Here is a 14,561-nt window from a genome sequence, read left to right as displayed (position 1 = left end):
GGGTCAGCCCACAGAGCCCCCCCGCCGCAAATCCCTCCCGGAATGTGTCGCTATTACCGGGGGGGTTAATTAGGATCACGTGGGGACGGGATGGCGGAGCAGGGCCCGGCGCCCCCCGGCCCCGCGGGTGGGTCCTGGGGGGGGGCGGGGGCTGCCATTGTCTGCGAGAATTTGGGAGCCTTTGAAAAAACCCTCCCGCTCCCTCCCACCCCTATTGTTGGAGTGAAGATGGAGTCAAACCTCTCCCGGCTCCCTCCCGGCGGGGTCTAAGCTGGGGTTTTTGTTGTTTTTTTTTTTTTTTTCCTCCTTTTTTTTTTTTTTCCTTTTTTTTTTGGCTGGCCTGATACCCTCAAAGCTGGCCGAGGAGGAGGAGGGAGGAGGCGGTAACAGCCACAACTCGGAATTTGCAAGCGAGTGTCGGGATGGGGTCTGTTTCCAACCAGCAGTTTGCAGGTTAAGTTATATTATTGTCGCAGCCCGCCTCGGCTCCGCGATTATTAATAACGAGGGCAGAGCCCGGCCGGGGGGCGCAGGGCCCCCCCCGAGCCCGGCCCGGGCAGTCCCGCTGAGCCCCGGCAGCGCGGCCGGGCCCGGCGGCGCCTCTGCCCCGCACAGCGCTGGGGCTCGCAGGGGGGGATTTATCGGGGTTTTTACCCCCCCTCCAGCCCCGGGATGACCCCAGAAGTTTGGGGCCGCTGGCGGCTGCTGGGGCTGTTCGGGAGCGGGGGTGGGACGGTGCCAGGGGGGGATGCTGACGGCAAGGGAGAGTTTCTCCAGCGTGGCTTGCTGGGGGCAGGGGGCTTTCGGGTTGGTGTTTTGGGGGAGTTTCCCCCCCCCTTTTTATATTTTATTTCATTAGTTTGGTTTTAGAAAAAATAATTTGGCTATTTTTTTCGTCGCTTGTTTGGTCTTTTTTTGTGTGAGTCTGGGATTTTGAATTTTATTTTTCGTTTTTTAACGTTTTGAGGAAGAAACGGATTTAGGGCTCCCACTGCACGCACTGCCTGGGTCGTGCTGGCAGGAGCTGCCTTCGTTTCCTGGGGCGATCCCCGCGCACACGTGGAGGCAGAGCTCGCCTCTCTGTTGGTTTTTCGGGCGATCGGGGATTTTTGGGGCATTTTCCAGCAGGATTGGAGGTTCCCGTGCGGGGCGGGGGGCGGCTGGGCCGGGGGCACCCGCGGCTGCCCCAGCCCCGGCTCAGCGGCTCCGTGGGTCTCTCCCAGGTGCGAAGCCGGGCGAGGAGCCGGCCGGAGACTCGCCCAAGGCCGAGAACGAGTCCCAGCCCCTGCACGGCTCCGGCATCTGTAAATGGTTCAACGTCCGCATGGGCTTCGGCTTCCTCTCCATGACCGCCAAGGGCGGCGCGACCCTGGACTCGCCCGTCGATGTCTTCGTGCACCAGGTACGGGCCGGGGCGCCGGGAGGGCAGGGAGCAGCCGGAGGAGGACGGAGGTGGGATGGGGACCCCCCTGCCGGAGCCCCGGATCTCCGGGGCTCCTCTCCGGGGACCGGCGCTGAAAGGCGATCCCGAGCCATTTCATTTTGCCGTGGTTGTTGCTGAGGAGCCCCTCGGGGCCGGGCCGGAGCGGGGACACCCCGGGAATGGGGGAGCGGGCGGCGCTGCCCCGGGACCCGCTCCGAGCCGGGCCGGGCCGGGCCGCGGCCCCGGGAGCTCATCCCGGCACCGGGCAGCTCTGCCCGAGCCCTTTGTCCCGGGCGCGGGTGGCACAAAGGCGTCGCGTTTGTGTCCCTGCGGATCCGTGTGCCAGTGACAGTCCCGTGTCCGGCTCTGAGCCCGCTGAGCGGGGACACCCACGCGTGTCGGGGACCCTGCCCCGAGGGAGGTCGCGGATGCGGGGCTGAACGCTCCGGATCTCGGGGCAGGATCTGCCGGGAGATGCCCCCGGCTGGGGAAGGGGTTTGGGGATGGTGCCCAGAACGGGGCTCTGCGTGTGCCCCTCACCTCGGGACAGCGGCTGGGGGCAGAGCGAGCACCAGCGAAGGGGGCACGGGTGTTTTTGGGGCAAACACGGGGGGTTGTGCACATGACTGAGAGCGGCACCTGGGGAGCAGCCTCCTGCAGGGGCTGCGGCTCTCCTCGGGCCCAAAGCCCCCCAGACTGGGTCCATCCTGGGGGCTGGGGGCGCGGGGCTGAGCCCTGGGCTCTGAGGAGCTCCTGGAGCAGGGGGTCCCGGGGGTCGCTCGCTCCCTGCCCTCGAGGGGGGCTCCAGGCAGGGCTGGCAAGGAAATGATGGCCAGGGGAGATGCCAGTCCCTTCTCCTGGGCTGTGGCACGGGCAGAGCGCCTCGGTAGGAGCTGCTCTGCCAGGCACAGCTGGTTTTGGAGTCAAGGGCTCCAAATCAGGCAGGGGAAAACAGATCCTGGTGTTCTCCGGGGAGCAAATGGGCCTTTGCATCTCAATGCGGCGCAGCGGGACCCAGCGCTCCTGGGGAGCGCCTCCCGCCCTGCTCCCGGGTTTATTGCCCCCAGACAGTCTGGTTTCCTGATTGCTCCTGCTCACATTCCTGCAGGGCAAGGGAATTAGCTGGGGTGGCTCTGCCGGGAGCGTTCCCCTGCCCTGCAGCCTCCCGGTGCCCCCCGGTGCCCCCCGGTTCCTAAGGCCGGGGGAGCCGTGGGATCCCAGAGACTTCAGAGTTTGGAAATTCGGGGAACTCCGGGGAAAAGCGGCTTATTTTGGGGGCCAGAGGGGCCGGGGGGCTCCCCTGCTCCAGCAAAGGGCTTTGCCCCACCAGAAGCTTTGGGCTGATGGAGAATTCTTCTCCTCCGGGCTGGGTTTCGCCTCCTGCTCCTCTCGCTGGTGGCACAAAGCCTCAGCTCTCCTGCAGAAACAGCCGGGGCTGCTCCCGGTGTCTCTCCTTGCAGAGGGAGCAGCTCACGCTGCCACCGCGGCCTCGCTGCTTTTGGGTGGAATCGGGTCCTTGTCCCGACGCTGTCCCCACCCCGAGAGCCCGTGTCAGCCCCGCTGCCGGGGAGGGAGGCAGGGCCGCCAGGGCAAAAGCCACCAAAAGCCACCAAAAGCCACCAAAGGCCAGGGGGAAACGCTCAGGGCTCGGTGTGCCCTGCCCAGCACCCAGCACCCCAAAGCAGCTTTGGGGCTTAACACTCCAGAGCCCCTCAAAACCTGCTCCTTCCCCTCTTCATTTACATATGTGAATGATGACCCACAGGAAGTAATTGTGGGAGAAAGAAGGGAATTGGCCTCTTTAGATCTATTAAATCACTTTATTACAGGAACCAGGTCTGAATGGCCCCTCTCTGCAGGGAGCGCGTCTCCATCTCCCTCTGCCTTTATCTGATCACAAAGAGATTAAAATCTCGGCAGGACAGGAGACTAACAGGGCTCCTCGGGGCTGCCTTTCCCTCGCATTGTGAGCTAAAAATGAGGCATTTGGGTTCAAATGCCTCCCCTGGACACTGGAGATGGATTCATTTGGGGGCTGTGAGGAGACAGGAGGGATGAAGCAGAGGGGAGCAGAGCAGATCGTCCCGGGGAGCCAAGGGCTGAGCAGCACCCCTGAGGAAATGGGGATCTTGAGGTGGCAGAAATTGGGCTGGTGGTGATGGTGAAGACCCCAGAGGTGCAATGGCCCCCTCGGGATGCAGCTCCCGGGCTCTGAGCGTCACTCCCAGGAGTGTGGAGCTGCCTGGGAAGGCAACGTGGAAAGAGGGAAAGGAGAAAACCAAGCCTGGGTGCCGCTGGTTGGAGCTGGAAGAGCAGCGCTGAGCAGCAGGGCTGGGATTGGGCTCGGGCTCTGGCCGGGGGCAGAGGGGAAGGGGATGTCCAGTGCCTAGAAATCGTCACTCTCCACAGCTTGGCTCTTCATTTCTGAGCGTTTCTCCCAGCCAGCAGCTCTAAACCCTTGATAAATGCACTTGGTTGGGTGGTTTTGTTCCTTCTTGCGATTTCAGCAAGAAATTCTGCCGGGCACCGTGGGCACAGGGTTTGGTCACTGCGTGTCCTGGTGGGGACACAAAGCTGTGCCTGAGCTTGGACCCGCTGGGGCTGGGATGGGCACAAAAATGTGGGCACATCCCAGCACGGGAGGGGTTCCTGTCCCCTGTGCTGCCGGGCAGGGATGGATGGGATGGGATGGGATGGGATGGGATGGGATGGGATGGGATGGGATGGGGTGAGGGGGGTGGAAGCGGCCGTTTGGACACGGCTGAGCCCACCTGGGCTGTCACCCACCTGTGCCGGTGCCACGCCGTGCACGCGGCCAGGATAATACAAATAATCATCCACGTGAGCATGACGTGAGGCCTTTAAAAAAAAAAAAAAATCGCGTTTGGAGGCAGCTCCATGGCTGAGCGTGCGGGAAAGGCAGGAGGGGCAGTTCCTCTGTCAGGGAGCAGGACCCAGCCTTTCCCTGCGCTGGGCTGGGGGCAGGATCTGAGCGGGGATTTGGGCTGGGGGCAGGATCCGAGCGGGGATTTGGGCTGAGGGCAGGATCTGAGCGGGGATTTGGGCTGGGGGCAGGATCCGAGCGGGGATTTGGGCTGAGGGCAGGATCTGAGCGGGGATTTGGGCTGAGGGCAGGATCTGAGCGGGGATTTGGGCTGGGGGCAGGATCTGAGCGGGGATTTGGGCTGGGGGCAGGATCCGAGCGGGGATTTGGGCTGGGGGCAGGATCTGAGCGGGGATTTGGGCTGGGGGCAGGATCCGAGCGGGGATTTGGGCTGGAGGGGCAGGATCCGAGTGAGGATTTGGGCTGAGGGCAGGATCCGAGTGAGGATTTGGGCTGGAGGGGCAGGATCCGAGTGAGGATTTGGGCTGGGGGCAGGATCTGAGCGGGGCTTTGGGCTGGGGGCAGGATCTGAGCGGGGCTTTGGGCTGGGGGCAGGATCCGAGTGAGGATTTGGGCTGGGGGCAGGATCCGAGTGAGGATTTGGGCTGGAGGGGCAGGATCTGAGCGGGGCTTTGGGCTGGGGGCAGGATCCGAGTGAGGATTTGGGCTGGGGGCAGGATCCGAGTGAGGATTTGGGCTGAGGGCAGGATCCGAGTGAGGATTTGGGCTGGAGGGGCAGGATCCGAGCGGGGATTTGGGCTGGGGGCAGGATCTGAGCGGGGCTTTGGGCTGGGGGCAGGATCCGAGTGAGGATTTGGGCTGGGGGCAGGATCCGAGTGAGGATTTGGGCTGGGGGCAGGATCCGAGCGGGGATTTGGGCTGTGTGGGCTGGGGTGCAGCGAGGGGACGGGGGATCCGTGACGCTCCATCCTCCAGGGACACACGAGCAATATCTCCTCGCTTTTCCTGCTCCCTGTGTTCGTCCCCGCCCCAGGACCGGGGCACCAAAGGTGCTCATCCCTGGGGAAGGAAGAGATCGGGGAATCGCAGATTAGTTTGGGTTGGAAGGGACCTTTAGAGGTCATTTAGTGCAACCCCCCTGCAAGGAGCAGGGAACCCCCGCGGGGATCCCCTGGGGTAGAAATGCTCAAATGCTCCTCGGAATCTCTGCTGATTTTTTGGGGGGTTTTTTTTTTTGGTGGGGGGAGAGGGGTAGTGGCAATTTCTTTGGTTTTGTTTATTCTGTGGTTTGTTTTTTTTTAAATAACCGCTGGAATGAAATTGTATTGCGCCGCTTGTGCGCCGCCGCGTCCCGATGGGAAATACTGAAAGAGAGTGGCTTTATTCCACCCCTGAAACTCCCTCAAGACGCTCACACACACAAAAAAAGCCTCCTGTCTCTGTCTAAAGATTAACTGATGGCCGCAGGCACATCCCTTCCCCCAGCTCCCCCTCCCTGCCCCAGGGAGAGAAAACACCCGGGAATGGTCTCCTGATAAAACGGCCCAAGTGAATGGGATTGCTCCGGGATGGAGCCCCCGGCCCCGCCGCCCCCTCCTCCAGCTCCGGCCTTGCCTCTTCCCCGTTCCCTGTTCCCTTTCTCCTCAGAATTAGCGGGGATGGAGCTGGAATCATCCTCGGGAGACGCGCGGCCGCTCCGGGCCGTGCTCCTGCTTTAAGACGGGAGCACGAAATTAATACGCAGCCACTGATCCCAATTAGCTGCTCCTGGGAAGTGCGGGAGGGTTTCGGTGGGGAAAAAAAAATACAACCAAAGGAGCTAAAAGGATTTAGGACAGGAAACTGATGGATTAAACTCTGTGGTAGATGCCTTTTTTTTTTTTTTCTTTTCCCCCTCGGAATTGGTATCTAGAGTTTAATTTTACTGGCTTGTGGTGGAAAATTAGGAGCAAACATCGTTCCTTTGGCAGGGAAATGTCTTTATTTTGATTTTAGTAGGGATCGGTAGGGGTCCTTAGGGATATGGCAGCAGATGACGGGGAGGGAGCCAGTGGAAAGCCTCGGTGCTGTTTTGTTAAATCTCTGTGCTCTCCCCGAGGGCTCCAAAGGCATCGCCCTCCTTATCTCGGCCAAGCGCCCGGGGCTGAGGCAGGAGCCCTTTGCCGAGCACAGCCCCCGTTTGTGGGGTGCGGGAGGGAGGATTCCTGCTCCAAACCCTCCCCGAAACCCAAACCCCAACAGCAGCAGCGGCCCCGGAGCTCCTGGCGCCGGGAAAGATTTGCCGTGCGATTTGGGACAGGGACAATCCGGGCACAGGCTGTGAGGGCAAAGGGACATTTCCCTGCCGGGATTGGGGACTCGGTCACTGCTCCGAGCTGGCAGAGCCAGCCCTGCCCTGCCCTGCCCTGCCCTGCCCTGCCCTGCCTGCTCCGGGGGCTGTTTGCCCTCAGCCCAGGGGAGAACGGCCCTGCCAGGGCTGGGCTGGGGCCGCTGCACCCGCGGGACTGCGGAGCCACATCCAGCGGTGATGGGAGCACCCGTGGCTCGGGAATGGGGCAAATGTCACCCCAAAGCCACCCACAGCCGGGCTGCTGCCACATCCAGCGGCGATGGGAGCACCCGTGGCTCGGGAATGGGGCAAATGTCACCCCCAAAGCCACCCACAGCCAGGCTGTTCCCACCGGCTGAGCCAAACCTGAGCCCCTGGGGCCGGGGCTGCTCCCCGGGATGGCCCTCGGGGGTCCTGGTGGTCTGAGGGTGGCCCTGGGCTGGCTGGTGGCCTGGAGCCGGCAGAAGGAGGGGTTGGGGACAGGGACACGGTGGCTCTGGGGACAGAGGGCTGCAGAGGAGGCTGGGGGCACTGCAGTGGGTGCCAGCTGAGCCAGAGCTCACTGCAGACAGGGTACTCAGGATGGGGGCTCAGCAGTCTCTGGGCTGCTTGTCCTGACCCTGCTCTGCAGACGGGGGGAAACTGAGGCACGGGCACTGCCTGCAGTGGGGTTGGGCTGCCCGAAATGCTCTGAGCAGGGCTCAGAGCTGGGCACTGCCAGCAGTGTTCCCACAGCCGGGTTGATCCCAGCATCCCAGCCCGGCTGGTTTAATCTCAGTTTAAAGGGCTCTGCAGAGCCGAGGTGCAGCGGCTGCTCCGCCCCGGGCCCCGCTGGACACAAAGATGGTTTGATTGAATGGCCGGGGCTGGCCGGGAATAAACGTCCCCTTGTGTCGCGCTGGGGACAATGGTGACCCCGGGGCCGGCCGAGCCCCTCGGGAGCCCGGCGGGGTGGGGGAGAGCCGGGCCCGGCACTTCGGGGGGCAGCGCTGGGGTTTGGGGCGCCCCACGGTGTCATCCCTGGAGGACGGGAAAGGGTCTGAGAGCGGGAGCTGTGATGAGCGGTTTGCGGGGTGGGAGGAGGAGGAGGGATGAAGGCACCCGTGTGCAGGGGGCAGCCAGCCCGGGGGGTGGGCAGCTCGGGCACTCACGTGCTGCGGCTTTGTCCGCCCTAAATAACCGGGGAGTGGGGAAAGGGAGCGGGAGAAGGGCAGAGGTGCCCGCTGAGGTGCCCGGGGCCGCTGGTGAAGCTGCGCCTGCTCTGCCTCTGTCCCCTGTCCCCCCGTTCACTCTGGGCCCGATGGGCACAAGGAGATCCTGGCGCTTCCTTTGGGATGGCAAAGCTTTGTGACCCGAGCCCAGGGCCACCCCAGAGCCCCAAAGCACACAGGGGGACTGAGCCCGGAGCTCCCCGAGGGACCCAGAGCCCGGAGCCGAGCCCAGGGCCACCCCACACCCCCAAACCACCCCACACCCCCGGGACTGAGCCCGCAGCTCCCCGAGGGACCCGGAGCCGAGCCGGGCGCTGTGAGCGCAGGGGCTGGAGGGGGTCAGAGGGCTCGCGGCCATGCCGGCCACCCTTCCTCCCCCCGCCGGGGCCTGGAACTCCTGGAATTTGGGCAGCGGGAGCGCGGCCGCCGCCGGCCCTTTGTTCTCCTGGCCGGTGGCTCCCGGCCCTCCCCTGCGCTCCCCCCCGTCCCCAGCATCCCCGGCTCGCTCCAATCCCCCCCTTCCTCTCTTTATTTTTTGGGGGGGGGGGGGTGTGGGTGTGCGGAGGCCTGGGAAGGCTCCGGCTTTGTGTGTGGTGTGGGACAGGGGCTCTGGGCCCCTTCCTTTCAGATGCAGGAGGTATGCAGCTAATTCAATGGGCTGCAGTTTGATTACCTATCTGATAACAGAGGAATGCCAGCAATGTGTGTGTTTTGGGAAGGGGGCAGGGGGGATGCGCAGGGACCACCGGCCACTCTGCAGCGCACATCAAAAGGCTGAAGGGGAGGAGGGGGAGAGCTGGGACGCCCCAGCCTCTGTCCCCCCCTTCCCTGGGGAGAGGGCGTTTCCTTTGGCCTTTTGGCGGAGGGGGCTGGGGGTGCTTGTCATCCTCACCCGCTCCTGGAAAATAAATGGCTTCCCCGTCATGTTGCGGCAGCTTCTGCCTCATCCCTCCTCTTCCTCCCGGTGGGGCTGAGGGTGCGCGGGGCTGGGCTCCGGCAGAGGGGCGGGGGTGCCCAAGGTGGGGCTGAGCTGGGGGGCCCAGCCCGGGCGCTGGGGACCCCCTGGCACGGCTCAGCTTTAGCCCGAAGCTCAGGGCTGGGCGCCTGGGAGTTTTCATCCCGGCAGTGTAAACACAGCTGGGCCAGCTGGGGCTGTAAACGCCCCGAGAGGAGCCACGGGAGGTGGCTGGGCTCGGCCCCCGCTCCAGGGCTGCCTCCCGTGCCAGGGAGTGATGCTCAGCCCCTCCTTACCCCCTAACCCTGGGCTGCTGTGGCAATGGGGTAAATTCCCCATTTGGGGCAGCTCCCATTGCCCAAATCACCTCAGGCTGGGGACAGCCCAGGGTGGTGGCTGAGGATGTGCTGGGGACACTCTGGGATGTGCTGGGGACACCTCTGGGATGTGCTGGGGGCACTCTGGGGTGTGCTGGGGGCACCTCTGGGATGTGCTGGGGACACCTCTGGGATGTGCTGGGGTCACTCTGGGATGTGCTGGGGACACCTCTGGGATGTGCTGGGGGCACTCTGGGATGTGCTGGTGCCTTGGGCACAGAGCTCTTGCACGGGGCAGCTGGGTCGGTGGTGGGGAGCAGTGTTTGATCACTGTTTGGGGCGTTTGCCAGGGGCTGGTGGTGCTGGCACTGCCCAGGGTGGGCACAGGGGGCTGTGACACTCTGTCACCTCCTTGTTGTCATTTGGGACCTCAGAGCTCAGGGTCTGGCTCTCCCTTGAGGCAGCAGGGGCAGGTCAGAGAGCAAAGGAAGGTCCCTGTGGCCACCCTGGGTCCCATCCCAGCAGCCAAGGGGATCCAGGGCCTGGGGGTGACTTGGCCCAGCACATGGGGCCTGTCCCACCCTGAGCTGGACCCCAGGCACAGAAAGGGAGGGGAAAAGCAGCAGGAAAAGGGGTCTCAAGGGCTGCTCCTCGAGCTCTGCTGCGCTCCCACTTCTCTCGTACACAGGGACATCCCGCCAGACCCTGCCAAGAAAAATTCCCTCCTAGAACCCAACAGCTCAATTTCTCCCCTCTCTGTTTTTCCGTGGGCTGTTTCCCCGTGACTCCCGGTGGGATTCAGAGCAGGGATGGGAGCAGACGGTGCCTGCCCGTCCCGCACCGCGCTCACGGAGCCTCGGTGCCGGGAGAACAGGAGAACGGGAGAACACACACGTGACGGGAGCTCTCCGGCCATGAATGGGAGACGCTCCATTCATAAATGCAGGGTGGTGCTGCAGCCGCGCAGGCGTTGGGAATCCCCAGGGCAGGAGCTGCTCCTCCCTCTGAATCCAGCAAATCCCCTGAATTCGCTGCTGGAGCTCGTTGTGGCTCGCAGAGCAGCGGGGATGCCGAGCTGGAGCTGCTGCCCCCGGGCAGAGCAGCAGGGATGCTCAGGGCACAGAATTCCTGCCTGTGCCAAGGGATGCTCAGGGCACAGGGGCACAGAGTTCCCCCCTGCCTCACCCAGCTCTGCTCCTTAGGGATTTGTTCTGCTGAAATGGACAGAGCCCCTCAAAGTGGAGTGGGGTTTTCCTGTCACCTCACAACCCCCCCTTCCCAGCCTGGGTTTTTCTTGGCTCCCCTGCTTTGATTGTGTGGTGATAACCGATGTGGTGTTCCTGGAAGGAATGGGAGAAGCTCCCAGCAGTGATAATCCTGTGCCAAATGGCTGCTTAATTAATTATTGCAGGCAGTTAAAGGGCTTGAGCTGAGCTGAGCTGAGCTGAGCTGGGGGCCGGCAGTGCCAGCCTGCAGCCTCCTGGCCTTGCCACAGGGCCTGCCACTTGTAGCACTGTGCAAAACCCCAAGATTCTTTTGTATTTAAAAAAAGCAGAACCGAGGGACAGGCAGAGGGGACATTTGCAGCTCTTGTGGTGCAGGAGGGCTTTGTGCTGTGCCTGGAGAGCGCCCAGCTCTGTGCTGACCCCATCTCTCCCTGTGCCCCCTCCCCAGAGCAAGCTCCACATGGAGGGCTTCCGCAGCCTGAAGGAGGGCGAAGCTGTCGAGTTCACCTTCAAGAAATCATCCAAAGGCCTGGAGTCCATCCGGGTGACCGGCCCCGGGGGCGTCTTCTGCATTGGCAGCGAGAGGAGGCCCAAGGGGAAGAGCCTCCAGAAGCGCAGATCGAAAGGAGACCGGTGAGGGCTGGGCCGGGCTGGGGCCGAGCCCCGCGGGCACCGGGAACTGCCCGGGCACCCCAGGATGGGCACGGGGCCAGGAGCTGCCTGGGCACCCCGGGATGGGCACTGGGAGTTGCCCGGGCACCCTGGGATGGGCACCGGGGGCTGCCCGGGCACCCCGGGATGGGCACCGGGAGCTGCCCGGGTACCCCGGGATGGGCACTGGGAACTGCCTGGGCACCCCGGGATGGGCACTGGGAGCTGCCTGGGCACCCCAGGATGGGCACCGGGAGCTGCCCGGGCACCCCGGGATGGGCACGGGGCCGCGGGACAGGCAGTGACCCCGGGGCTGGGACAGCAGCTTCCTGCGGTGCCTAATGAGCGGCAGATGGGGAAGGGGCAGGGGAGCAGCAGGGAGGGGCAGAGGTCAGGGACACCCCGGGCAGCCCCGGAGCCCTGCTGGCATGGGCAGTTTGTCCAGGAGAAGTTTGTCCTTTCCTTGTGGGGAGGAAACGGCCGGAGCACGGCGGGATGGGAGCCCCGGGCAAGTTTCTGGCCAGGCCTCCATCCCCCCTCTCCCATCCCCTCCCATCCTCTCCATCCTGGCTGCCTGGGGTGCCTCATCCCAGTTCTCCCAGTGGATGCTGTCCACCCCACTCAGCTGTTCTCATAAAAACACGTTTTTAAATTAATCAGAAAGGAATTGTGAAGGAAAAGGAAAAAGAAAAGGGTTGTGGCCGTCCTGCACGGATGCAGGATTTGAAATGGACACAGGGCAGCTCCTTCTGCTCCGGTGTGAGGGTGGCACCCATGGGACAGGACCTGGGAGCTGCCACCCTTGGCACTGTCCCCACACGGTTATAGCTGGGGATGTCATCGTTCCTTGGCCTGTTCCTGGGGCAGTGTAAGCCCGGCAGTGGGGTCTGGAGGCACAGGGGCCGGGACGCTGATGGAGCCAGAGGGGTGGAACCCCCACATCCCGATTTATGTGTGGCTTCAGTGCAGTGGTTTGCTGCCATCTCCTGGGTGCCAGCAGCACCACTGAGCCCCAGCTGGCCCTGCTGGAGCCGGGGCTCTGCAGGGACCAACCCTGGGGCCACCACCCGCCCCAAAAACCGAGCCCAGCTCTGGCTAAGGAGCCAGCTGGGTCCCAGCATCCTCCCGCCTCATTTTGCTTGTCCTCCCCTCACCCAGGTGCTACAACTGCGGCGGGCTGGACCACCACGCCAAGGAGTGCAAGCTCCCTCCGCAGCCCAAGAAGTGCCACTTCTGCCAGAGCATCAGCCACATGGTGGCCAACTGCCCCGCCAAAGCACAGCAGTCGCCCAGCTCGCAGGGCAAGCCCGCCTACTTCCGAGAGGAGGAGGACATGCACAGCCCAGCGCTGCTCCCCGAGAGCCGGGAATGATGCGGGGCAGCCACAGGGGGCTCCCACCGGGGTGAGAAGGCTTTGGCAAGGCAAGGGGCACGGCAGGGGACAGGGAGGGCAGGCGGCAGTGCTGGCAGCGGGGACCTGGTGTCCCTGCACACACCTTTCCCCCACGCCCAGGCTGGGAGAAGCCCTGCTAGCATCGGGATGGCTGTTCCAGAACAGGGGAAGGCAGCACCCGACACGCTAAAAACCCCAACCATCCTTGATTAATCTTTATTCTTTTCCTAAGTTAAGCCAGGCAGTCGTGTCAGGGGAGGAGGAGCAGAGGGGAGCACCCCAGGGAGGAGCTGATGGCTCCTTGTTCTCCCAGCTCCACAGAGGCTCTGCTCACCCAGGGTGAGCTGGGGGACCCGCTCTGCTCCTGTGCCTGCAGAGGTGAGGGGAAGGCTGCCCCAGCAGCACCAGGGAGACGCCCGTGGGCCGGTCCCGCGGCTCCCTCTGCTCCTCGGGGCTCTCACTGCCAGGAGGATTTGTGTGAGGATTTGTGGTTTTCCACGGTTGTTCCATTGCTGACAGAGCAGAGCCCACATTTGGGCTCGTTCTGGGGGGAAATGGATCCTCTCTCGGGGCTGGAGTAACACCACCAGTCAGGGTGTGGGCTGCGAGCTGCAGCCTGGGGGAGAGCAAGCCAGAGGAAAACACTTTATTTCCCCTAATCCTCCCCAAGTGCCAGCCCAGAGAGCACGAGGTGCTTCATGCAGGCAGCTCTTCCCCTCTCAGGCTTCTCCCAGCCTCTGGTCGTGGAGCTGGGGACACCCCAGTGCTGGGGACATCCCTGTGCTGGGGACATCCCTGTGCTGGGGACATTCCTCTGCTTGGGGACACCCCTGTACTGGGGACACCCCTCCATTTGGGACACCCCCGTGCTGGGGACACGGCTGGGGACACCCCTGAGCTGGGGACACCCCTGAACTGGGGACACCCCCGTGCTCCTCCTGCCCACCCCACGCTGCAGACCCCACTGCCCCTGGGGCTGAGCCTCCCTGGGGACAGGGGACGGGGCTGTCCTGGGTTAGTGGCTGTCCCTGTCCCTGTCCCAGGTTAGCATCTGTCCCTGTCTCAGGTTAGTGGCTGCTGTCCCGGGTTAGGGGCTGTCCCTGTCCCTGTCCCAGGTTAGCATCTGTCCCTGTCCTGGGTCAGTGTCTGTCCCTGTCCCAGGTTAGTGGCTGTCCCTGTCTCAGGTTAGTGGCTGTCCCTGTCCCGGGTCAGTGGCTGTCCCTGTCCCAGGTTAGTGGCTGCTGTCCCAGGTCAGTGGCTGTCCCTGTCTCAGGTTAGTGGCTGCTGTCCTGGGTCAGTGGCTGCTGTCCCGGGTTAGTGGCTGCTGTCCCAGGTTAGTGGCTGTCCCTGTCCCTGTCCTGGGTCAGTGGCTGTCCCTGTCCCAGGTTAGTGGCTGCTGTCCCAGGTCAGTGGCTGTCCCTGTCTCAGGTTAGTGGCTGCTGTCCTGGGTCAGTGGCTGCTGTCCCGGGTTAGTGGCTGCTGTCCCAGGTTAGTGGCTGTCCCTGTCCCTGTCCTGGGTCAGTGGCTGTCCCTGTCCCAGGTTAGTGGCTGTCCCTGTCCCTGTCCCGGGTCAGTGTCTGTCCCTGTCCCGGGTCAGTGTCTGTCCCTGTCCCAGGTTAGTTGCTGTCCCTGTCCCAGGTCAGTGGCTGTCCCTGTCCCGGGTCAGTGTCTGTCCCTGTCCCGGGTCAGTGTCTGTCCCTGTCCCAGGTTAGTTGCTGTCCCTGTCCCAGGTCAGTGGCTGTCCCTGTCCCAGGTTAGTGGCTGCTGTCCCAGGTCAGTGGCTGTCCCTGTCCCGGGTTAGTGGCTGTCCCTGTCCCTGTCCCAGGTCAGTGGCTGTCCCAGGTTAGTGGCTGTCCCTGTCCCAGGTCAGTGGCTGTCCCTGTCCCTGTCCCAGGTTAGTGGCTGTCCCTGTCCCGGGTCAGTGTCTGTCCCTGTCCCAGGTTAGTGGCTGTCCCTGTCCCAGGTCAGTGGCTGTCCCTGTCCCGGGTCAGTGGCTGTCCCTGTCCCGGGTTAGGGGCTGTCCCTGTCCCGGGTCAGTGTCTGTCCCTGTCCCAGGTTAGTTGCTGTCCCTGTCTCAGGTTAGTGGCTGCTGTCCCGGGTTAGGGGCTGTCCCTGTCCCGGGTCAGTGGCTGCTGTCCCTGTCCCTGTCCCAGGTTAGTTGCTGTCCCTGTCCCAGGTTAGTGGCTGTCCCTGTCCCTGTCCCGGGTCAGT

The 14,561-nt window shown here is 63.6% G+C and overlaps 1 protein-coding gene across 1 annotated transcript; it reads left to right on the top strand.

Moving 5' to 3' along the window:
- The first annotated feature begins 422 nt into the window (after positions 1-422).
- LIN28A (lin-28 homolog A) lies at positions 423-12,329 on the top strand. Its single transcript, XM_071453081.1, has 4 exons — positions 423-453; positions 1,224-1,402; positions 10,755-10,939; positions 12,116-12,329. Exons 1-4 carry the CDS (start codon positions 423-425, stop codon positions 12,327-12,329), a joined length of 609 nt encoding a protein of 202 aa, XP_071309182.1.
- The last annotated feature ends 2,232 nt before the right edge of the window (positions 12,330-14,561 follow it).

This window comes from Agelaius tricolor, unplaced genomic scaffold (genome assembly GCF_023055355.1).
Source record: "Agelaius tricolor isolate 1412-34295 unplaced genomic scaffold, bAgeTri1.0.p SCAF_36, whole genome shotgun sequence".
NCBI lineage: Eukaryota > Metazoa > Chordata > Aves > Passeriformes > Icteridae > Agelaius > Agelaius tricolor.
This window is presented reverse-complemented; position numbering and strand designations above follow the sequence as displayed.

What these genes read in the sequence shown, in the direction of transcription:
- LIN28A (XM_071453081.1), top strand. Translation starts at nt 423, where the DNA reads ATGGGGTCTGTTTCCAACCAGCAGTTTGCAG. An exon ending in TTCCAACCAGCAGTTTGCAG is followed by an intron (nt 454 to 1,223) that starts GTTAAGTTATAT and finishes GGTCTCTCCCAG; the next exon opens with GTGCGAAGCCGGGCGAGGAG. An exon ending in CGCAGATCGAAAGGAGACCG is followed by an intron (nt 10,940 to 12,115) that starts GTGAGGGCTGGG and finishes CCCCTCACCCAG; the next exon opens with GTGCTACAACTGCGGCGGGC.